The sequence below is a fragment of the Malaclemys terrapin genome, chromosome 1, assembly GCF_027887155.1.
Source record: "Malaclemys terrapin pileata isolate rMalTer1 chromosome 1, rMalTer1.hap1, whole genome shotgun sequence".
In the NCBI taxonomy this organism is placed as follows: domain Eukaryota; kingdom Metazoa; phylum Chordata; order Testudines; family Emydidae; genus Malaclemys; species Malaclemys terrapin.
Window position 1 is genome coordinate 133592743 of NC_071505.1, and position 25385 is coordinate 133618127.

The 25385-nt window shown below is 42.6% G+C and overlaps 1 protein-coding gene and 1 long non-coding RNA gene across 4 annotated transcripts in view; one reads left to right on the forward strand and one right to left on the reverse strand.

Annotated features, from left to right (window-relative positions):
* CRACR2A (calcium release activated channel regulator 2A) overlaps window positions 1-25385 on the forward strand; it is a 114546-nt gene that overhangs the window by 49350 nt on the left and 39811 nt on the right. For all 3 annotated transcript variants that reach the window (XM_054039459.1, XM_054039467.1, XM_054039449.1), the window contains exons 6-7: window positions 15267-15357; window positions 19165-19260. In XM_054039459.1, coding sequence (XP_053895434.1) covers window positions 15267-15357; window positions 19165-19260 — 187 coding nt within the window. The remainder of the gene's footprint in view (window positions 1-15266; window positions 15358-19164; window positions 19261-25385) is intronic.
* Window positions 9120-14210, reverse strand: LOC128843019 (uncharacterized). The gene is made up of 2 exons (XR_008446161.1): window positions 13196-14210; window positions 9120-12715 (listed from the first exon to the last, which is right to left on the reverse strand). It is a non-coding gene; the product is annotated as an uncharacterized LOC128843019 (long non-coding RNA).

Consider the following 25385-nt stretch of genomic DNA (forward strand, 5'->3'; position numbering starts at 1 on the left):
CTGGCCCCGTATGATGAAAACACAGACCAGCGTTTATACTCAATTAAAATTCTGGAAGAGTAAAGTCATACATAAAACAAGTGGAGCGCATAGTGATGCTCATAGTTAAAGTTCCACATATGTTATCATTATAGAATGTAATTTTCAGATGCTTATAACTTTGGCAAGCTTTTACCTTTCAGGCTGAAATTTAACAAATTTATTCCCAGCCTAAGAGTGTGTTTTCCTGGAAAGTTTGAGCAGAAATGATGTAGTCATTTTTAAGAACAAAGAGAGTGAAATAAGAGACAGGCTCTTGCACCTTAGTGGAATGTGGTGTGTGATGGGATGTTCCACTCACCGCTAGGATGGCACTTTCTGGTCACGCTTCCCTAGCCAGGTCAATGCCCCTTCCCACAGTTGCACACCATCTCCCTGCCTCTCTCTCTAAGTCAGTGGCCCCTCTCTCACTGCACGTGCTGCTGCTGCCTCTTCATGACTTAGCCCTCCAGCTAGGTCATTCTATGTGCTTCCACCTTCCAGGACACCAAAGTCTTTCAAAAGCAACAGAGAGTCCTGTGGCACCTTTAAGACTAACAGATGTATTGGAGCATAAGCTTTCGTGGGTGAATGCCCACTTCGTCGGATGCATGTAATGGAAATTTCCAGGGGCAGATATAAATATGCTGGCAAGAATCAGTCTGGAGATAACGAGGTTAGTTCAATCAGGGAAGGTGAGGCCCTCTGCTAGCAGTTGAAGTGTGAACACCAAGGGAGGAGAAACTGCTTCTGTAGTTGGCTAGCCATTCACAGTCTTTGTTTAATCCTGATCTGATGGTGTCAAATTTGCAAATGAACTCAAGCTCAGCAGTTTCTCTTTGGAGTCTGGTCCTGAAGTTTTTTTGCTGTAATATGGCTACCTTTACATCTGCTATTGTGTGGCCAGGGAGGTTGAAATGTTCTCCTACAGGTTTTTGTATATTCCTGATATCAGGAATGGCAATATACAAAAACCTGTAGGAGAACATTTCAACCTCCCTGGCCACACAATAGCAGATGTAAAGGTAGCCATCTTACAGCAAAATATCTTCAGGACCAGACTCCAAAGAGAAACTGCTGAGCTTGAGTTCATTTGCAAATTTGACACCATCAGATCAGGATTAAACAAAGGCTGTGAATGGCTATCCAACTACAGAAGCAGTTTCTCCTCCCTTGGTGTTCACATCTCAACTGCTAGTAGAGCACCTCACCCTCCCTGATTGAACTAACCTCGTTATCTCCAGACTGATTCTTGCCTGCATATTTATACCTGCCCCTGGAAATTTCCATTACATGCATCCGACGAAGTGGGCATTCACCCATGAAAGCTTATGCTCCAATACATCTGTTAGTCTTAAAGGTGCCACAGGACTCTCTGTTGCTTTTTACAGATCCAGACTAACACGGCTGACCCTCTGATACTTAAAGTCTTTCAAAGTGTCTCTCCACACCAGCAGTCTCAGGCGGTCTTCTCCTTCACTGCCCTATGGTGCCATTCCCTCAGTAGCTGGCAGGGGAACCCAGGCCCACCATCCACTTCACGTTCTGGATCAGGGACCCTCTCAAGCCAGCAGTAAAGGTTCCCTCCTGGACCTTACTGGCTTTCCTTGAGCCCTCTCCTACCATCTGGCACTCCATCCTCTCTGGGTTTGCCAGCCTCCTTACTCCCCTCTCCCATGGAGCAACTACGAGCTGCCTGTCCCTGTAGCCTCCAAACATTCCTTCCTTCTTCCAAAGAATGACTGCAACCTTTCCCAGCAGCCCCCTTCTGCTTCCAATTTCCTGTCTTTATAGTCCCAGCCCAGCTCCTTCCTTCTCAGCTGGGCTCCCTCACTCAGTCAGTCACATTTCCATTGAGTAGGTAATCTTTTAACAGTGTTTTGGAATTGTGAATACGTAAGTAAATTGAGTGGAATATCATTTTTTTTATGAAGGTGTATCTGGATCAAGGGCACTACAAGGTATGCAGGCAGGGGGCCCCAGCCCACTCCCTGCCCTTTGGCCACTGATGGGAACTGGAAATTTGGCCCAGATGCCCCTCTGTCATGATAGAAGAGAGGCCAGGCCAAATTTGAATGGCACTGCAACTTCATGCACCAGGTCACAACGCCACTTACTCAAATTTGGCTCAGCCACCCCCACATCAGGATGGAGGGGAGGCCATATCAAATTTGAGTGGTGTTACAACCCCATGTGCTGGGTCACAATGCTACACACTGAAATTTGGCCCAGTCACACACACCCCCTCAGGACAGAGGGGCAACAGGTCCGAATATGAGTGGCACTGTGACCCCATACACCTGCTTGGACCCCCATCTTTGCAGTCCTTCCAGCAGCTATGGTGCCAGACACTCCAGGAGAAGCAGAGCAGGGGCACCAGGAACCCCCTAGTCTGCAGGAGGGTGAGAGGATTGGATCCAGCTTTTGGTGCTTCCAGGGGAAGTGGAGACACAGGAGGATGGAAGGGAGTCTGGGGCTCCCAGAACTGCCTGACCCCTGGTGGGGATGATGCTCTTCAGACTGACCACCTCTCTGGGAAAGAGCTTGGGGCTGGGTGTGGGGTGGGAAGAGCTCAGAGCTAGGTAGAGGGAGCAGAGTTTGAAGCTGGGTGCAGGGCAATGTGGGGGGAAGAGTGTGGGGCTGGGTATGGGTAGCAGTAGGGGAGTGTCTGGGGCTGGGTGCAGCGGGAGAGTGTGGGGCTTGATGGAGGCAGGGGAGGGAGAGCCCTGGGCCCCCTCCTTAGAACAATTCTGGCCAAGTCCCTGCTGCAGATTATGATCTGTGATGGTGTGTAAAGAAGGACACCAAGTTCCAAAAGAGCCCTGCTTCATTTCATGTGATATCTAAAAACGTATATAGTGTATAGGACAGAACAGATCATTCTGCTGCTGTCTAGCAAATAGTTGCACATGATGGAAATTCTTTGTTTTATTTTCTCTTAAAAACCAACTCCCAGGAAATTCCATAAAAATATATATATTAAAATAAACTTAAGGTTGCAAAATGAAGCACTCAAGTTCAGGAAATGTCCAAGTATCCCATAAAACCTTTACCCTAACAGATCCTTCCCCCTGCTCTGTGTGTGAATACATTATGATACAGTCTTTTTAATTACACAATCATACACTTTTGAATCTGGGAGACCTGCCTCATTCAGTGCTGGTGCTGGATGGTATGCAGAGTATGAGCCATGAGGCCACACTCTGGATAATAAGGATAAATTTAACTTTTGAACACCCGCCTCATTGCTAAGCACCATCCCATCTATGCACTGAACGGGGCAGGGATCCTGAAGAAAAAATACTGTGTGATCATGTAGTTAAAGACTGTATCATACTGTATATGTACCACGGGGCAGAGTTAAGGATCCACAGGCAATGTTAACTTTAGTATTCCCTGACTTTTCCAACTTATCTTTTTGAATGTAGGTTTTTCTATGTGATTTTTATGTTCACTTAGTGTAATGAGCCCATATTGGGACAACTTCTACTTGTGCACCTGTGCAACCTCATTGATTTCACTGAGAACTGCATTCATCCATATGGCTTGTGTTTAGATGCATATTAGTATTTATTGGCGCAAAAGTAGATCTGATCTAATCATGAATTTCTTACACATAGCATGTTTTTTAAAAAAAAATACTCTAACCCTTTAAACAGTAAACAAAGTTTGTGGTCCTTGGGGAAAAAAACTATTACTGGTCTCTAAGGAGCAAATTAAGAAGAAGACATTTGCATATGTGATTTGATTGGCTAATATTGACATAGTTCCAGATCTTAGTATTGATGTCCTCTGAAGAAATGAACCATAGAAACATACAGATTTATCACGTCTGTTTTTCAACCAATCATGCCAAATATAACCAGAATGAGAGATTTTGCTCCACTAAATGTCTATAGTTTCATCTAAATTGAACCTTTCTGTATTTGCTAGCTGTTGGTTTTAGATAAATGATAATGGTTTGCCTCAATATTTTTCTGTCATCACTTCTAGATCATTACTGGAGCACAAACTCACATTCTATTAGGGTTATCACTTAATCAGACAACTCCATGAAAGGTTTCTGAACAGAAAATAAACTGTTTTGGACTGACTTTTCAAATGAGCACACACAGAGCAAGTCCTGTTAGTCTTTCCAAACTAAATACCATCACAGTCTGAAGACAGATGGCTTAGGAAAACTGAATTACCGTAAAGAAAATAAATCAGATTGGTAGCATTGTAACCCAAAATGTTTTTTCCATTGGAGTTTCTCCCTAATGAATGTGTGATGTGCATTTCATAGATTTCAAGACCAGAGGAGACCATTATAATCATCTAGTCTGACCTCCTGCTCTTTATGTATTTTTTTTTTTATTTATACAATACTAGAAAAGATTTACCCCACAAGAATATATTAAACCAAATATTATATGTATGTCATCTCCACTCAAAGAGATATCTGGGCTGGTAGCCACACACCTGGGATAGCCACCTGGAGTAATAGCCAAACACATGAAACAAGCGGGTCAAATCCAAAACTCATGCTTTTGGCGTTTACACAGTATTTGATGTTCTATATTCCCAGTGTTTGTTAACTAACTTACTTTCCAACATTTTTCTTTTAAATGTTATCTTAATTTAGAATTTCTGGCTTCCAAATACTTGGTGGTAATAATTATTTTTAAATCATACAGTGATGTTTTGGACAATACAATGATGTTTTGAGGGGGTTATCCCTTTAGCTATTGATGTACTTATATCTTGCTGGCTTGAAAAGACATAATATATTTGTGTTATTGATAGGTCCTTGAAGAGTTCATAATCTCTATGGAATTTTTGGTGCCTTTTATAATCTCTTCAGGAGTTCCTTCAGGGTTTATAAACTTGACTGGAGTCCAGGCTTTCACAGCCTCCATAGTGTTGTGCACAAAGTTGGTACTGTGCTTTAACGCAAATATCAACATTTGATATTATTTATTTGTATTACAGTAGCACCTAGATTGGGCAGTAGCACCTCAGCTGAGACTGGGCCCTCCATTGTGCTTGTGAATGTGTACAAACACATAATGTTTGGACCATTCTCTGTTCCAAAGAGCTTACAGTCTAGACAGACAAGACAGACAAACAAAGGGTGGGAGGAGAAACATGAGCATTCAGGGTAGGATTCACAGAGGACATTTAGTGCTCTGCTGCTTGGTGGAATTCACAACCCCGAGTTAGATTCCCAGAGCATTAGGCAACTAAAAGAGAGGTTCAGAAAAGCTAGCATGCTGAGCTGCCTAATGCCTATGCTAGCCAACAGAAATGCTGAGTACAGGGAAGTGGCCTAGATCTCACCCCCACAAAAGGAGTTAGGCATCTAATCATAGGTGCTGGAACTTGGAATGCTGGGGGTGCTGCTGTACCCCCTAGCTTGAAGTGGTTTCCATCATATACAGGGTTTACAGTTTAGTTCAATGGCTCTCAGCACCCCCACTATTGTCCCTTGCATCTAACTTCAGGCCAGAAGGAGGCACCTCCCTTCACTTGGGATTCACAGCTGTGAACCCTCTCCTGGAGTTAAGTGTCTAAGGGCTTGTCTACACTACCCACCAGATCAGCAGACAGCAATCAATCCAGCAGGGGTCAATTTATTGCGTCTAGTATATTGCTGAGCGCTCTCCCGTCGACTCCGGTACTCCACCAGAATGAGAAATGCAAGCAGAGATGACGGGAGAGCGTCAGCTGTCGACTTACTGCAGTGAAGACACGGCAGTAAGTAGATCTAAGTACTTCGATTTCAGCTATGCTATTCATGTAGCTGAAGTTGCGTATCTTAGATTGACCCCGCGCGGTAGTGTAGACAAGCCCTGAGTCAAGTCAGCAGTTGTTCAAGGAAAAACTGAGGAGGAGGCAGAAGAAGATGTAGTCCCTCCTTCCCCACATTATAATCTTTAACCCAGTGGTTAGGGTTCAGTGTGGGAGACCCAGGTTCAGTTCCACCATGTGCCTGATGTGAAACTGGGATCGCCAATCTTGGATCTCTCACGTCCTATGATTGTGCCCTACTCACTGAGCTAGAGAGTCATTCTCACTCTTTCTCTGGCCCAAGGAATATCTAATTATTTATACACAGCGGTACCACTTCAACAGGAGACATTAAGACAGACCTTCCCCAGAACTCCCTATAGCCCATATCTGGGGAGGTGGTGTTAGGATATAGGCACACCCCTCTACTTAGGACTGTGCATGTGCCCAACTGCTGAAATTTAAGCACCTTGGGGGACTTTACATTTGGAAACATAGGCACCTACCGGGTTAGGTGGCAGATGAGTGGGGGTTTTGTGAATGGCAATGGTTGCTAAATATTGGACATAGTCATCTTATGAATGCCACCCAGAAAGGTGAAGTGATTTTTCCTAAGGTTACAAAAGCAAGTCAGTAGCAGAAGCTGACTTCAAAGAAGGTTGAGGACATTTGGGACCTTGTAGGATCAGCCCATAAAGTACCCAACACACTAACCAATTTTCATTTGAAGTAACGGCTGTGCTGACCAAATGTCTGTGTGAACAATGGTGGACAAAATTCAAATACTGCATCTAAAATAATAGGCAGAAATGAAACCATCCCATGTATGCATTAACCTCACTACCAGAACATAATAACCGGAACATGTCACCTTAGCTATTCTAACCAGAGTTATGGTCTAGTTTGGTAAATGTGTTATAACAAAAAACAAAACAAAAACATTTATCCACAGGATTCTTGTAAAGACAAAGCAGCACTACAGCACTAGCGTTGGAATTATATAACAGTTAAAGCTGGTCAAATTATTCAGGGTGAATAGGGGTTTTTGTTGCTGTTGTTTGTTTGATGATGAATTTTGGCTTTTTTTTTTTACTAAATGAATTACTTTGTTATAATTTCTTTCCATTACTCTACCACCTCTGCAGATGGTTGACAAATATCTAGCAAATAATTTATCTGATGAATTTTCCCCACTGCTTGTGGGATAAATTATTCATGATTAAGTTATGCTTTAAATAATGATGATAAATTATCTTATTATTATTATTTGACCAGCTTTAAGAATGGAGACTAAACCACTAATTAAAACTTTGGGTGTGTTTAGCCTGCAGATGTCATCCCCTGGTAATATGCTAAAGCAGACAACAAACAAACATGATATTAAAATGTCTCTCAAATGTCATGTTCAGATTATAGCCCTGTTCTGCCCTTGCAAACACAAGTTAGAGAAAATCCAGTGCTAAAAACAATAGTGTATGAATTCAATATTCAAGTTGTTCCTTTTAACCTGCACAAGCAAGAAAATTCAGTTATGGTTCTCATGGCAACATTGACTACTGTGTTCTTTATATACACCGTAATAGGGTCTTTCATTATATAACCAGCCTAACCCTGCTCAATGTGACATATTATTGGGCAAATACAGGGTTTACAGATTGATCTTTCAGAGTAACAGCCGTGTTAGTCTGTATCCGCAAAAAGAAGAACAGGAGTACTTGTGGCACCTTAGAGACTAACAAATTAAGATGTGATCTTGGCATTCATGTGCTATCTTGTTAAATGATTATCAAGTCTTGTATGGTTTCATGGAATTCCACCCACTCAAGGAAGCTCTGAATTTGCTCTATGGATTATAGTTTTCTTAGAATAGAGTGCCTTAGATATTTTGGGCCAGAATGTAAATCTGACTGTGCACCTATGCAGGGAAGTAAGGAAGCATAAAATGTCCCTTTATTTTCCTTCACTGTTTACTTGCATCATGAGGGAGGATGGGGATTAGCAGCCTCCATAGGGGGTCTGCATTTAACACACAGCTTGAACTCATTTTGCATAGATGTAAATGACCATGCAAAGTGCAAGGCAGTGGACAATCAGCCCTAAGGAATTTTGTTTTCTTGTGTCAATATAGTGCAACATTCATTTATCACTAGAGTCAATTCTGAGACTACACACTGACCTTTCTAGTTGGGGACGAAAAATGCAAGTTATAAATGACAGGCATTGTGAACATTTGGAGGGGAAAAAATGACCTGATTCTTATATCAGTTAGCTTGACTGGCGTTATTCCTGATTTGCTATGGTGTAACTCAGAGGAGAATTTGCAGAATATAGGAAAACTCACAGGGGAATTCCCAAATCATACAGTGATTTTTTTCTGTACCCCCTATTTTTCCTCCTGTTCCTGATTTGAAGACTTTTGAGGATTTCTGGGCAGTTACACTCTGCAAATTGCCTGAGTAACAACCTGTCTCCATCCTCGCCAGACCACGTGGGGAGAATGTTCAGTGATGTCACAGAGTCTCTACTAAAAATCCTCTGAATGTGCTGAGAAATGACTTTTCAATTGCTGATCATTTCAGAAAAATATATTTTTATTCCCGCCCCACCCAGCCAAAAGCTAGCAAAGTCTCTCTAATTCTCCATGCAAGCTCTGTCCAGGCCAGGTGCCAAACCGCAGCTGTTTCCGTCTCAATCTTGTTAGATTCCTAATCCATCTGTTTCAATCTCAATCCAAAAAAAGTGGGCTTGATTATTCAATCCCTTGTTCTTTGTGTAGTCGTGTGCACTTGTGCAAAGTGCTCTTAATCTGCTCCCTGACGGGGTGACTAAAACTTTAAACAAGTGTGTAACAAGTGTCGGAGAAAAACAGAGTTCTCACTATTTGTTTAGGTATAGCAAGTCAGATGCTTTATTAACTCTCACAATTGCACAGAGGGAGAGAGCTAAGCAGGTCTCTCAACAGGTAAACAATTACAGCAAGCATTTATACCTTTTGTTACAGACAATAATGAGCAACAGTTGCATTTTGTTTATACATAGGCCATCTTGATATCTCATTTCCTCACTTGTTTTGACTCTTGCCAACATACAATATTTTCTATACCTTATCTACACAAGGTCTTCTACACCTTATCTATACCAGGTCATAATGACTTCTTACACAGTTCTTTCTCACCCGCCTCACACAATCCTCGCTTCTACAAATCTCGTGTTATCAGGGTTACAGTTAGCCTGACTCTTGCTAACGAACTGTCATGTATTGCATCCCCTTCCTGTCAGTTCTTTCTCTGCTTCCACAACTCCCCCTTTTGTACTACTAGTACAACAAACATTTTCAAATCTCTATTTGCATTAAATCTCGGAATTCAGATTCTACATCAGATGCTTCAACCTTAGGGGTTTTGATTGGATGTAATGACAATGCATGATGAGCATGGACATGAAAGGTATTACTATTATTACGTCCTTTACAACAACAATAACATACTCCTGCACAACACAAGCAATAACATTCCCATAGCGATAATATGATGGGGTTGTTGTACAATCTTAGTCATATAACACAATACATCATACTTAGTACATAAGGTGGATACTCTATAAGCTGTCTGAAAGGCATACTTTTTAACTTGATACATATTTTGAAGCATGTGAATTTGCCCTTGTACTTCAGAGATTTTCTGAACCTCTGGTAACAGTGAAAGCAAATTTTGAAATCGATCAGGTACTAAACTAGTCCAATTAAAGGGTATCTGGAACCTAAGGACTACTTGCAAAATTCTATCTGCAGGCCAGTAAATAATATGATTGCCTGCAGTGGTAATGAGATTAAAATGTATGTCTTGCAATGTGGTGGCTTTAACATACACACAGCTATCATTAGCTTAAAAAATAAGTGTCCTGTCAGGGTAGTTCCTTGTCCCCTACCCTCCCAGCAAACGTAGTCATGAAGAGTAACAACTTCTCCTGGCTTCAGTTTACGGATACACTGAAGCTGTGGGGGTTGTAACGGCCAAAATGTCCATTGACTCCCTAACCCCATCCAAATGTCAGATGTAATCCCAGGAGCACTGACTAAAAATCGATTGGGCATACCAGGAGGTCTAATTTCCCAGATGTCTCGGTGAATTACCCAATCCCACATGCATCCTCCCCATGGACCCGGCAGGATTCGGTATGTGGGAGCCCACACCCCCTGAACCGGTCCATATGCTTGGAAGGAGCACTGAGAACGTCCACACTTCCACCCAGAAAGTTTCCAAGTATGTCTCCATGGCCACAGATCAGATGGTACTCCTGATGTGTCTGTAAGGGCAGTGGGCCAAGCCTGGTGCTCTAGATCATTCCGAATGGCCATTAGCTGGTCATTCAAGAAATCCTGGATCTCTGAGCATGCTAGATCCCACTGCAATGCCTTCCCAGCCTCAGTGATATTCAATACCATCTCTGTCAGCAACTTCTGGGTCATTGAACTAAGGGCGGAAATAACATGTAACTCATCAACTCCAGCCTGTACCTGGGTTAGTTGTGCTCCAGAAACAAGGCCAATGGCCTTCTCTAGTTGCCCCAATTTCTCATCATGTTCTTGGTTCTTAAAAATATTCCAAACTGCTGCTGCATTATTGGCCCCATCCCAAAGGGATCCGGTCAAGTCTCTCTTCTTTCTAGAGGAAATAACCCAAGCCCTCTGTTGTGCTAATCTAATGGCAGCCCCCTGTGAGCAATTATAAATTCTTGGGGTTCACTGGTAGTGATATCATATACTTTTATCTCCACTGATCCATTCAATTGTTCGCTTATATGGGATATCCTGAACCTTAAAAATATTTTTTTTTCAAACAATATTTAAATAAATCACTAAAGTGTGAAGGCCTTAGTCATTGGTTTTATCAAATATATGGCATTGTCTGTATTTGGATGTGTTACAGGGGTAATAGTGTAATGGAGGAGATGGCATGGGCAATGGCAACAAGGTGCCTTTGGTACTTATCATTTAAAATCCAATTAGGGAGGGCAATACATGCTGAAGGACTTATCCAAAACACAGGGCGCAGCCTGTAGAATAAACCCCAAAATCTATTCAATACCACGTTCCCAAGCATGGGTCCCACAAGTTTCTTCCTGCCAGTGTATAATTCTTTGTTTCTTCACCAGGGTCAGTTCTTAATGTCTCTTGTAGTCAGGAATCCCTGGACTTTGTGGTTTCAGTGAAGCAAGTGTTCCTTCTTCTCTTTTCCTGAAACAGTGTGGTTTAGCATCATACAGGGGAGAGGTTACTAGCACATCACCCTGTAATGGTTTTGCTTCTTCTAGAAAAATCCAGAGGCACAGTAGGTCTGTCAGTGGACAAGGGAGAGGTTACTAGCACTTCACCTTGTCTTTTTTTTTTTTCTTTCTTTCTTTTTCCTGCTGTCCAGAAGACACAGCAGAGCTAGAAGGAGAAATAGGCTTATCATCAGTCGGAGAGTCCTCCCGAGGTGGAGGGGTCTTTTTACAGTGAGAAGCATGGGTCCAGGCAGGTAGTCCTTGGCACTTCACAGTGGTGGTGGTGGTGGTTAACAGGACTTGGAAAGGGCCTTTCCAGTGTGGAGCCAAAGCAGTCTTTCGTTGATGGACTTTACATAGACTCAGTCTCCTTGTTTCAATGAATGGCAGGGCTGCTAGGGTCTTTGGGTAGCACTTCTTTTATCTGTGAGAAAAGAAACCTAACACATTTCATTAATGCCTGGCAGTGTTTTGCAGATCTCATAGTTGCTTGGGCACATTCAGGCCCCCCTTTTCTTGGCTATCAGCCAAGTCTTAGCTGTGGGCAGTGTCCTTGGATGGTGCCAGCATCTTATCTTTGGACTGAGCTTGCTAGCTATTTTTCCTCAGTTAACTCGTTCTGTTCTTTTTCCTTCTCCCCTTCTTGGCTTCTTTTAACCTACAAAGGAAACTTCCACTTTTCACTCATACACCTTTTCCCAACAATGAACACATACACATTGCCATTATACAGTACATTAGTCTTATTATTCAATGTATGCCATGTACACCCTTCCAGTAAAATAACTTTATTACAGAGCTTTGGAGCAACAAACCAGGACAAGCACACCCACTTTTGAGGAGTCCACTCGGTACAACCTCAGGTGTCCAATAGCTTTCCTCCCTCCCCAGCCCTCTGGCTAGAAATCTGAAGTAGCCAGAAGGATCCCATGGGCAATATGGGGAGTGGGTTAACCTTCCATGTCCTTGCTTCCAAAGACTGTTGGCATGCAAATTTTAACAACAATTTTTTCAATTAAAAAAAAATCTGGCCAATGAAGTTTCTTTTTCTTACTTAAGCAACTGTATTAGACTTTAGTATATCACATTTTCCTGATTTATCCAAACACTTTTTGTATTCCAAGTTGAATAAAAACAAGTATCTGCTTTTTGATTTAACCCTTCTATTTAATTTTGAACTAGACTGTCTTATGAAAATATTAAACCCAACAATTCTGGCCACAAGACAAACACCACAAGACAGGACAAAGAACACAAAAATAGTTCCTATTGTACCAGTAAATGCATGGTACATTGAATGCTGTTCAGCTGGCATCCGTTTTCTCTGATGATCTGAAAGACAAAAGAACAGAGGTCTACCCCTTCTGGGTAGTCAGTCATTGCTTAAAATATTTCCTTTATATACACACATACTCTTGTTGATTTTAGACAAAACAGAGGAATTACCCCATATTTCCTTGTATTTGTTTCATAGGCAGCCCAGGTTTCAGTGGCTTCTACCTTATTAGTTAAAAAATTGCATTAATACAGATGCTTTCTGGCTTGCTTCCAGATCCAAAGCTATCCACAGCTTAAAAATTCTTATGTAAAAAGGGACACAATTAACTTTCCCAGACTTTGATTGCCTTTTACTTCTAACTCCTGCTTTCAAACACCCAGTGATCTGAAAGAGACAACACAACCTATATTGGTAGGTTTGCATTTCTTTTACCTCTGCTACAATATACACTGCACATGTTCTGGGGAAAATGCACATCCTCTCCACAATTCAATTTCCACAACACTAGCCACATCAATTTCTACACAAGGTGTAACTGTTTCTTTTGTGCTTACAAAATCTCCATGCACCCCTAGTAAAGTGACAGTTCGACCACACAGAGCCAGGAGCACTGTCCTTCTCTCTCTTTTTACCAGATCTTTTATCTGCTATTTTGTTACCCAAAAACAAATTCAAATCTTTATTCTTTCCTGAACACTGGGTAAAAGCCATTTACTTAACATATAATTCAAAGGGCTATCCTTAGAGGGTTTTACCAGAGACCCACATATCTGCCTGCTGATACTCTAACAGAGAATTACACAGAGAACAGAGGGAATTATGGCCTAATAGGATCCTATTGCAGGAATTTCTACTAATACTGACCGCTACAGGGGACGGGACAGAAGGATCCCAATTCGACCTCAGAGCTTCATTGCACGCGATGGCTTCCACTCTGAGGAATTACAAATGAGAGGCTCAGTTCCATCCACACACCTAACACCTAAATGTATAAGACAGAAATTCATTAACCGGAGTCGCCAGTAACTGTCACCAAAATATCGGGTCCACCTAGCTGAGAGCCAATAACAGCCAGACAGGGATAAGGAAGAGTTGCTTTATTCAGCAGAAGAAAGGAGAGCCTTGCACCTTGGTACAAAGACTCTGTCTTACACACATTTTACCATTTCAATTATTATCCTGGGGATTTGAAATCCCCATGCTTATAATTACTTACTCCTTTCCTTCCACTATGCCCTCAAAGTTTCCAACCTGTTCTCCAATCTCTCTATCTATTGCCTGCCCGCTTGGGCCCGATCCTGCTTTTCTCGCTGAACCGTCCCTTCCATGGGCACCAGCTTTTTCACTACCAATTTAGATAGGAGGGTGGGCTTCTCAACTAGCCCCCACCCTTCCTGGTCTCTTCTCTTAAACATTCTTACTCACAAGGCTACCCGAGTCCTCCCTCGTGAGGCTTGCCACTTGGGCAAAACGCATGACCCATTGGCATTTAACTATTCAATTTTCTCTTGTGGCAAACACACTGCTCTTACAGCATATGCAAAAACAAATGGTTAAATTCTGACAAGTCCCTGAAGGACCAGTACTTGCTTAGCCAGTGCTTCCTTTTCTGCCTGGAAGTCCTGTCTCAAGGCTTGCAACTTGCCCTGGGCGTAGGTTTGAGTTGCTGCCTGGTTCATGATCTATGCTCTTAATTGCTCAATTCTAGTTATCAAGTACACAACTCTTCCCTTTTCTCCAACTTCTCTATTGCCCAGTCCTGCTACGACTGGGGTAGATCCACCTGACACCCTTCCCGGTCAGCCGGGGTGGAAAGAGGAATGCTAAATCCCTCTCCGGTTCTCAGACTTACTGCGGCTGAGAGTAGGCACACTTTCATACTCACACACGTACGTCTAGACTGGCCACATCTGTGTATAACGTTCAGAGAAGGTGCTGTGCAATCTCCATCTTGCTTCCTGTCTTGGGAGGGCAGTTCTTTTACACCCTGAGGTCTCCTGGGGAGTCTTTTCAGTGATTCCAGTCCAGGCCGGCTGCCTGTGGCTTCTTCAGCTTCCCCAAACCACGCCAGCTCCAGGGTCGCAAAGGCAGACTGTTGGATCTCACTGGACAGTTAAGCTTTGCAAATGTAATCTCAGCACTGTAACTTGTATTGCCTTTGGTTTGACTATGTCTATATTTTTTCACAGTCAGCTGGGGCCGAAAGCAGTTTTTCTTTGTACTTAGCCTGGTCTGCATTGATTCTTGACCTTGAATGCAGATTAACTTTCTCTTTATCTCTGGACCAAGCTGAATTTCAAATTAACCCGTTCCTTTCCTCAATAGACAATTCCTGCTTCCACACAAGTGTCAAAATAGAGAAAGACACATAAAGACATAGTAGCATATGAACTTTCAGACAAGTCATTCTTTGTGCTGAAACTTTTGGGATGCATTAGTGGTTTCAGAAATAAATCATTAGTTGTAGGAATACTCATGAATAATGCAGTCTTATAAATAACAGTAGAGCAAAGCTGCAACTTGAAAATACTCACAAATCACTTTCATTCCTACTTGACCAACTCTAATTTAGAAACATTGTTTCCAGTATTTTCATTGTTATTAGTGTCACGTCTAGGCTCTCCCTTCCTTAGGCTGTAGGTTCCACAATTATTAAGAGTGCCTGATAAACAGCCATCATATATTGTGCCGGCAATTTTAAAATATCAAATAAACAGCCTTATTAGCTTTAGTGCAGTTACTGCTCTCCCCCATGGGAAACAATTTGGTTTTTATCTGTGACCCTGCTGTATGTAAATACTTTTTTCGGCTCTTGGGATCATTCCCTTGAGTCTTGTGCTAAAACAGAAATGTGATGCTAAGCTGGTAGATTGTGAGCCTTTTACTTGAAATAATGCTACAAAGACCCACTCAGTGTGCTTTTATCTCTTATTAGGAAAATTGCTGCTTATGATGAAGAAATTCAACATCTCTATGAGGAAATGGAGCAGCAAATCAAAAATGAGAAAGAACAGTTTCTCTTGAAGGTGACTGTGTCTCTTTATTATAGATATGGAAGGCCTAATTCTGCTCTCCCACTAGTTTTTACACCAGGGTAACTTCATTGATTTCAGCCAGTGTGAGAACAAAAGAAAGCCCCCAAAATGACAGTCTACAGAGAAATATAAGATAAAGCATCATTTCACTTACTACCTCACCCAGTGATCTCGTTAGATTGCAAGATCAGGCTGGCTGACTACTTGGATGGGAGACGAAGACGCACCCACAAACTGCACTAAGTGGTGCTGGTGATATTCACGAAGTGGTATTATTCCTTCGGACAGGGCTGGCTCCAGCTTTTTTGCGGCGAAGAAGAAAAAAAGATAGAGCCGCGAATGGCTCTACCACGCCGCTTCATTCTTTGGCGGCAATTCAGCGGCCGGTCCTTCCCTCCAAGAGGGACTGAAGGACCCGCCACCGAATTCCCGCCAAAGATCCGGACATGCTGCCCTTTTCCATTGGCCGCCCCAAGCACCTGCTTCCTGCGCTGGTGCCTGGAGCCGGCCCTGCCTTCGGAATAACTACTGAACCAATAGCCCACTTTGCTAGTGGAGGTGCCATCTTTTACATGGGTTTAAAAATCAAGTCCTGACCATTTGTGATCATAAAAGATCCCCTGGAACTTTTCACAGCAGCACTAGACTCAATGTCCTGGCCAAATTCCTTCTTGAACAATTTCTATGGTATCATTCTTTCAGAGTACCTCTGTCCTGGTCTCTCTGAGTGAACCTCTTCAGGTGACAGGTCTCATGACTTTACCTATCCTGGGGTGGGATTCTACCATTCTCGCACTCTTAGACTGAGCCCTACAGTGCCCTGTGTATCTACTGTGCTCACCCAGCAAGTCCAACTGGGTTCATTACCTGCCGACCTTCCGTTTGGGAATCTGTGGCCAGAGGTGAATATAGTGACCAGACAGACATCTCAAACCAAAGTATTTACCCAATAAGAAAAAAAGGATTTTAAAGCAATAAAAAGTCTACAAGCACATCTATCGTACCTAGAGGCTTACCATCCCTGATGATAATCTACGCAGGCCTAGTTTCTTCAGACACCCCAATGGATGCTGCTGTCACAGGCTGATTCCTCCCTGAAGAGCTCCTCAACAACTATTAAACAGCACCCCACTCCCACCCTTGCAGAGAGAGTCTCTTTTTAAACTGACATAGTCCCTCTGATGTTCTGGTGTCCAGGCTTTTTCTATCCAGCATTGTCTCCTAACCCCCTAGTATTTTATCTTGAGCCATTGTTTCACTTCCTGCTTGTTTTTTCCATACAGATCCCTATTGGATTAAACCAATACAGTAAACATCCCAATAATCTGGCGAACACAGTATTCAGAAATACAGAGCAATGCCATGTATGTCACACGTTGTCTAAAAAGTTGCCCTGTAGTTTCAACTGGATAAATTTTTCTTTACTTCCTGCCCTAAACTGCTGTTTAATGTGTATTTTGCAGAGTTAGGTCCCACTATCGACAGTGGGAATCTTTCCATTGACTTCACTGGCCATTGGATTAGACCCTTACACAGCAGCTGGGTTCCACTCCAGAGCTGGGTGAATTTCAATATTGGGTCAAATGATTGCCTTGCATAGAGTTGTGTAGCATTTGAAAAGTTGTAAAATGCATTATCTTTTATAATGAAGGTTGATATGCAAGAGATTGGTTTGTATGCTCTAATAAAAAGAGTGCCACTATTTAAATTATACTGTAAATCCAAAAATAAGATCTAAAGATTCTAACCTATAAGAAACTGTATTACCAATAACTGGTAATTAACTTTAACATTAAGGTAGCATAATCAATTCCATTATTAATCCCTATCACAGGCCTTTGTAAGTTTCCAGGTAAACCTCAGTTTAGCTCTTTAAAAGTTAGTCAGCAGCCACAGACACTCAAGAAGTATTATTTCTCCGTGTGACTAATTTATTTTTGGGTGTTTGGAGTTTTAAGTTCTTTCCCTAAAGCAAAAGTTCACAAAGGCCCCACAGAATGCAGAGACATACGGATGCCATATGAAAAAGAAAATGATTGCCTGTTTCTGGAAAAGCATAGCATTTGAAAAATACATAAAAAGAAATTTTTAAGAAGGCAAATAAGTACAAACTGTTGCTATTTAAGATATTTGGTACCCTGCCGATTAAGGACTGTGTTAGAGGAATGGTTATTATGTCTTATTCATTTGGATAGGTATTTTTCTGAATAAGAAGCCAGTTAATGTACATTAAATTGCCTCATTAAATATATTGTTAGGAGTGAGAGGAGGAGTGGGGGAACATTTCAGTGTTCCTGCACCCACCCCCTTGAGGGAGGTTTGATCGTTCTCTAAAGGAATTTTCCTGAAGAACTAAGGGAGCAGATTCTCAGCCACTGGAGCAATGATAATTTACACCCAGTGGTGGATTAGCGACTGGGCCAATGGGGCTTGTGCCCAGGGACCCTGGCCAATTGGGGGGTCCCCGAAAAATGGGCGCCCCCACACCCAGACCTGCTCCGCCCACTCATCCAGTGCTCTTGCCAAGGAGCAGGGTCAGGGCACAGGGGCTTGCCCCACTCCCCCCACCCACCCAGCGCTCCTGCCGGAGAACAGGGGAAGTCCCCATGCCCCAACCCCACTCCCCGCAGGAGTGCTGGGGGCAGTGGGCAGTGGTGGATATGGGGTTTGTTGGGCCCTGGGCCAAAGCAAGTTTGTAGGCCCCCCCACACCATCCGCATCCCTCCCCAGCACTACTGCAGAGAGTGGGATCAGGATGTGGGGGCTTCCACTGCTCCCCAGCAGGAGCACCGGGTCAAGCAGATCTGGGCACGGGGGCACACATTTTCAAGGACCCCCAAATGGCCGGGGCCCCTGGGCACTGGCCTGTTGGCCCAGTGATTAATCTGCCACTGGTGGGGGGAGGATTGCAGGTGGAAGGGGTGGGGAGGGGTCCCCAATTCCTTTGGCCCAGGGCACCACAAACCCCTAATCCGCCACTGTTTACACCATCTGAGAATCTGTCCCAAGGAGTAATTCCTGATGAGAGAAGGAGGGGTTCTCATTTATTCAAATGCTGTTATAGAATATTTGGGTAATCACCTGCTTGTGGGGCCACTGCAGTAACTGAGAGGTCTGTAAATACCCAGGGCCTAACTCTCTTCTCACTTATATCAATTTTACACCACTTCGGTTAACTTCGGCGGAGCTGCTCCTGATTCACACAATTGCAAGTGATGGATTTTAAAGCTAGAAGGCACCATTTATAATAACCTGCACAAGAAAGGCCATAGAATTTCACCCAGTAATACCTGTACTGAGCCCGGTAATACTACAGGAAATCCTTTAGAAAGACCCAGGGTAAAATTTTCAAACACGTGGAAGCAATTTAGCAGTTTTAGACCCATTTTCAAAAGTGACATAGACTCCTAAGTCTCACAGACATAGGCTCAGATGTGCCTAAATCACTTTTGAAAATGGGGCTTAACATAAGTCCCTTAAGCACTTTTGAAAATTTTACCTCCTATGTGGGTCAGAAACTGAGCTGGTGTTACTCAGTATAGGTGCACTAACTTTAGTCATTGAGGTCAATGGAGCTATGCCAATTTACACCAGCTGAGGATCTGGCCTCCTAAGTGATGGAGAATTCACCACAACCTTAGGTAACCTGTTCCATTGGCTAGTAACCCTCACTGTTAAAAATCTACCCCTTACTTCCAGATCTGACTTCTAGTCCTATGCCCTGTCCTCTGGGCCATGCTGCCCTGATGATGAAAACCCTGCCTTTTTGCCTAATGTTCATCTCTTTTGATTTCGCAGGATACAGAGAGGTTTCAGTCCCGCAGTCAAGCGCTGGAACATAAACTCGTTTCAAAAGAACAAGAGCTGGAACAACTGGTTCAAAAACAGAAAAGGGTATGTAACAGCATTATACAGAGAGAACTGTAGATCATTTTGACTTGCCCCTGTGGTTTTCCTTCATAGTTTCTCTTCTTTCCTTCATATATTTAGCAATATTTCAACTCAGAGAATTTTTTTAAAATAAAAGCCATTTGAAGTGATTGGTCACCATGAAAGCTGCAGTTCCACACTGAAGTCCTCTATAAATTCACAGAGGTTCATAGATTCCAAGGCCACAAGGCACCATTGAGATAAACTAATCTGACTTCCTGTATAACACAGGTTGTAGAACTTCCCCAAAGTAATTCCAAGAGCGTATATTTTAGAAAGACGTCTGATCTTGATGTAAAAACTGTCAGTGATGGAGAATCCACCACGACCTCAGTAAATTGTTCCAATGGTTAATTATGCTCACTGTTAGCAATGTACACCTTATTGCCAATCTGAATTTGTCTAGCTTCAACTTCCAACCATTGGATCCTGTCATAATTTAGATATTCTCTTTACTGATTTTTTTATTGAACAGCACGTACATCTCCTTATAAAGAGATAATACAATATTAACATGTGCTATGTTATATAAACATACAGGGTATCTCCACTGGAGAGCCCCGATTTACACGCACATAGGTGAGAATGCAATGATGCTCACAGTTCTCATCAGCCTGTCCTGTTTCCATATCAGTGCCTGCTGTAATTTGTTCCACAGTCTGGGGAAGCACAGTACTTTTATTCTGTAAAATTGCCATAAATCCCTGCAAGCTATATCCAGGGGGGAGGATTTAATACAATTTAAAAAGTGAATTAACTGCTGGTGAAAGGCCTGAGACTGACAGCTCTGGAGATAAATCTCCTCTATTTAACTACAGAGTAAATATAACCGTCTCTCTCTGGCTGTGCTGACCTGAAGGTCCATTCTAGTGAGGAGCGAGAGAAGTTCAGGCTCCACTGGTTATGCAATGTTTGGATTCCCTTCTAAGGAGTTGATCCAACTCCCATTGAAGTCCCAGATCCCATTGAAGTCAATGGGAGTTGCACCTGGGTACCAGAGAGATAACTGGGTTTTTAGTTTGCTGGTTGTGGTAGCACATTTTTATGTGTGATGTGGAGACCTGCCCCCTAGGGAACTGAACTAAGACAATCATTTTATTTCATATGTCGCCAAACAGCCAACTGATGGTAATTACCTTTGGATAAGTCTACACTGCAAAGAAAAACCCACAACACCAAGTCTCAGAGCCTGGGTCAATTGACTCTCATGGGGCTCGGGCTGCAGCATTATACACAGGAGTGTAGATATTCCCACTCGGGTTGGAGCCCAGGATCCAAAACCAGGCTCAGTTCCTGACCTGGAATGTCTACACTGCTATTTTTAGCCCTGCAGCCCCGAGTCAAGTGAACTGGGCTTTGAGACTTGCTGCCACAGGTTTTTCTTTGCAATGTAAACATACCCTATCGCTACAAATTGTAGTATTGTTCTCCATTGCCTGTTGCAGCCTGTTGTGCTGTGCTGCATGCTAAATATCTGCCACATTCCACCCAAGAGGTAATTGTATTTCAGCAGTGGATTAAATGAACTCAGTGTGTGTGTGTGTGTGTGTGTGTGTGTGTGTGTGTGCGCACGCGCGCACTTATAAAGCATTTTGGGTTCTTCCAGGATGCAACTGACTATATATGTAAGATATTATTACTCATCATTTTATAATGGTTTTATTTTAATCTTTGCTATCTTTCGCTTTCCAAGTACATTTAGACATCCATTATCAATGAGTTACACAAAGGTTGTTCTTCGAAAGCCTTTAGCTGTGTCTTCTTCTATATATGTATCTTCTAAACCTTTTGATGTAGGAGCCTGGGCAAACTTGAAATCTTTATACTTGGATTTTAATCCTTGCTTATTGAGATAAAATTTACAGTGACTTCAGTGGAAGTTTTGTCTGAGTAAGGACGTCATGATTTTGACCCCAACAACTAACTGAGGAACCTGAAATGACAGTTTTATACACATACATACCAGTCCAAGAACCAGGCTGTGGAAGGATAGGATTTATTCACTACTATAAAATCTAAACACCCCTTTTATTTTTATGGGCATGCTGTTGAAAAGAAGCCATCCCTGGATAGACAGGATTTTCTTCTTTTATTTTTATTGTTACTGAAAGGTATATTTAGTCAGATCATAAACTGCACTTGAAACTTTTGTCATTTTAACAGCTGAGTGGTGCCCTTTGCCAGCCTAAATTATAATATGTGACTGCTCTCCATCTGAATAGTCCACTCAGATTTTTCCACCCAACAGCATAATTCAGTGCAGTCAGTACAGAGCTTAATGTTCACATTTATCTCTTTCCTCGTGTCCAGCATTTGGGGCCCAACTCTCCTTCTTCCTTACACTTGTTTTTATAAGGCTATAACGTCCATGATTTTGTGGCATTACTCCTGATTTACACCAGCATCGGTGTAATTCAAATCAAGCCCTCAGCGTTTAATTTGTACCTTAGTCAATTCCTTCTCTCTTCCTCTTAAATTGAAATGGACTTTTTTGCCAATTACATTTATTCTTTAAATGAGTGATGGTAACTTTATTTAATTACAACATCCTTGCTGGATTATGAAAGAACCTCTTGAGAATAATACAAATTCCTTTTTCCAAACCATTAATTAGGCAAAGCTGTTCTTACATTTTTTTTTCCTGTAGCGTGAGGGATTGTAAAATATGTGAAGAGAAACTGCCAGCCGAGAAATGCTCAGGGCTGCTCCTACTGACTTAGCCAGATGGTGGCTCCCTTAGGGATCACTTGGCAGAGCTGCTGTCTATGGACAAGGGTGGATTAAATGCTGATCCAAACTTGTGCTGACAGGGAACCCAGAGGCCAAGAGAGTGTGGCTCTGCAAATACAGAGGGGCCTATCTCCTTGCAAATGTAGGTCCAAGATCATGCTTCAGGGACAGTGAGCCAGTGCAAGCCAATAGATTCTTTGGCTCAGTCCCTTCTGCCAGCTGCCACCTTCTTGAATTGTCAGCATGCTCCCATCCTGCATAACAGGGGTGTTATCTGTAATATCCCCAAATCCATAGCAGACTGGCATTTCAAAAAGTAGGCAGCGAGGCTCAGCATAGAGAGAGCATGTGGAGAACAATTGATCACTGTCCTCTTTATAACAGCCTTTAATATATTCAAAGACTATCAGCTCCCCCTCAGTCTTCCTTTCTCAAAACTAAACATACCCATTTTTAACCTTCCCTCACAGGTCAGGTTTTCTAAACCTTTTATCGTTTTTGTCACTCTCTTCTGCACTCTCTCCAGTTTGTCCACATCCTTCCCAAAGTGTGGTGCTCAGAAATGGACACAGGCCTCACTGATCTGAGTAGAGTGGGACTGTAACTTCCTGTGTCCTACATATGACACTCTTGTTAATACACCCCAGAATGATATTAGCCTTTTTCTGAACTGAATCACATTGTTGACTGTGTGTGATCTGATATAACACCCTTCCCCGCCACAGCTCCTTTTCAGCTGTACTGCTGCCTAACCAGTTATTTCCCATAGTGTAGTTGTGCTTTTGATGATTACTGTCTAAGTGTAGTACTTTGCATTTGTCTTTATTGAATTTCATCTTGTTGAAGTCCAATCAATTCTCTAATTTGTCAAGGTGATTTTGAATTATAATTCTGTCCTCTACAGTGCTAGCAACCCTTCCCATCTTTTATAAGCATACTCTACACTCCATTATCCAAGTCATTAATGAAACTATCAAATAGTACCGGAGCCAGGACTGACCTCTGCAGGATCCCACTAGATACATCTTCCAAGTTTGACAGGGAACCATTGATAACTACTGTTTGAATTCAGTCTTTCAACCACTAGTTTGCTTATGAGACTGTTATGTGGAACTGTGTCAAAAGCCTTACTAAAATCAAGATATATCATGTCTACAACTTGCCCCCATCCACTAGACCAATAACACTGTCAAAGAAGGAAATTAGGTTGCTTTGGCATGATTTCTTCATGACAAATTCATGTTGGCTATTACATATTATCCTGTTATCCTCTAGGTGGTTACAGATTGATTGTTTAATAATTTGTTCCAGTATCATTTCAGGTATCGAAGTTAGGCAGACTGGTTCATAATTCCCCAGGTCCTCTTTGTTCCCCTTTTTAAAGACAGGTACTATGTTTGCCCTTCTTCAGTCCTCTGGGACTCACAAGTCCTCCATGAGTTCTCAAAAATCATCGCTAATGGTTTCAAGATTGCTTCAGCTAGTTCCTTAAGTATCCTAGGGTATATGTCATCAGGCCCTGCTGACTTGAATACATCTAACTCATCTGAGTATTCTTTAACCTGTTCTTTCCCTGTTTTGGCTTGCGTTCCTGTCCTCTTGTTGTTCTTTCTCCCTTGTCTAGTCACAATGTGAAGACTGAAGCAAAACAGGCATTAACACCACACCTCAGCCTTCTTTATCTTGTCTCCTGAAAGAAAAAAAAGTGCCTTAACATCGAGGATGTGAGACCACTACTGGTGTGTGGGTGGGCGGGGAGGGGGAGGAGAGAGAGAGAGAGACTTGGACTCCACAATTTTGGAGTCTTTCAGCAGTTTTTTCCACATTCTCCAATATTCTGCAAATTTTAAGGTTTCATTTTAAAAAAAAGTAAGTTTCTAGGCCAGATTCACTGATGAATTCTGGCTTCTTTTTGCTACTCTGGTAATGCAAAGCAGTCAAAGCCCCAGTTTAACCAGCCAGTTATAGTGGGTTTACCGCAGTTTTGCATCTCTGAAATGGTGCAAAGCAGTTTGAGAGATGTGTTTTTCACACAATGCATAACTAAACTGTGGAACTCATTGCCTTATGAGGGCCAAAAGTATACCTGGCTTCGAAAAAGAACTGGATAAGTTCATGGAGGATAGAATTAGCCAAGATGGTTAAGGATGTAGCCCTGTTTGGGGTGACTCTAAACCTCTGACCACCAGAAGCAGGGAGTGGAAGATGGGTGGATCACTCCATAATTGGCCTGTTCTGTATGCTGTCCCTGAAGCTCCAGTACAGGCCACTGATAGAGACAGAATACTGGGTAAAGTGGACCATGGTCAGACCCAGTATGGTAGCTCTTAGATACTTAGAGTCAGGAACAGTGGAAGCTTCCTAAAAGTGTAGGGGGCTACCGGAGCCCACACCAGGGCCCATTCCCCCTTGCCACTCCTTCCCCTCAAGACACTGCCCCTGCACTGCCCCTTCCCCATACGCCCCACCCCCACACCACTCCTTCTCCCCGAGCCCCCGCCCTCAGGCTACCCCTTCTCCCTGAGGCCCCACCCTCATGCTGCCCATTCTCCTGAGCCCCCGCGCTCGCAACGCCCCTTCCCCTGAGACCCCCCTCCTGCACCACTTCTTCCCCACAAGGCCCCCGCCCCGCTCACCCCTGTCTGCCCCTTCTCCCTTATCACTCACCCTTGTGGCCAGTAAAAAGTGGGAGGGCCATGGCCCTCTGGCCCCACCTGTTCTGGCACTCCCACTTAGAGTATTCCAGGCCCTCTATCTTTTCTCATTCCAGAAATACAGCGCAGTCAATATAACAATAAGCTCTATTACATTCATCTCAATGGGGTGCGAATGTTAAAGCTCAATTTTGAACATTCAAATGCTCAAACTGTTAACTAAAGGAAAAATGTTCTTCCTCTCTTTATTTGCTTAAAACATGAATTTACATTAAAAATGCCCAAACAAACAAACCCAACCCCAAACAAAACCAAGCCCTTACTTTAGTGCAATGTTACGACTGTATAATTAAAATCACAAAATTTTAGGAAATGCAAAAGTTAAAGTTCCAATAATAATCTTAACTGATCTTTGTTCCATATTTAAGTTTGGCAAAGTTATAAGCAACTGAAAACAGGGTCTTATAAAAGAAAGTTTTGTGCTACCTGTGTTGCCTGTAGCACTGGCATTCAGTATTATCTATTCCTGCTTCCTAGTTGTTATCTCACCATTGTTATGTTATAAAATGTAAAAAAAGTATGCAAGATGCTCAGTGTAGCCAAATTAATGTTAGCAATGTGAGTTATCATTGCTGTTGGAATCGCAGTTTTTTGCAATCTTGATTTTCCATGACTACATTTTTGCCTGTAATCCAGTAATGTCAT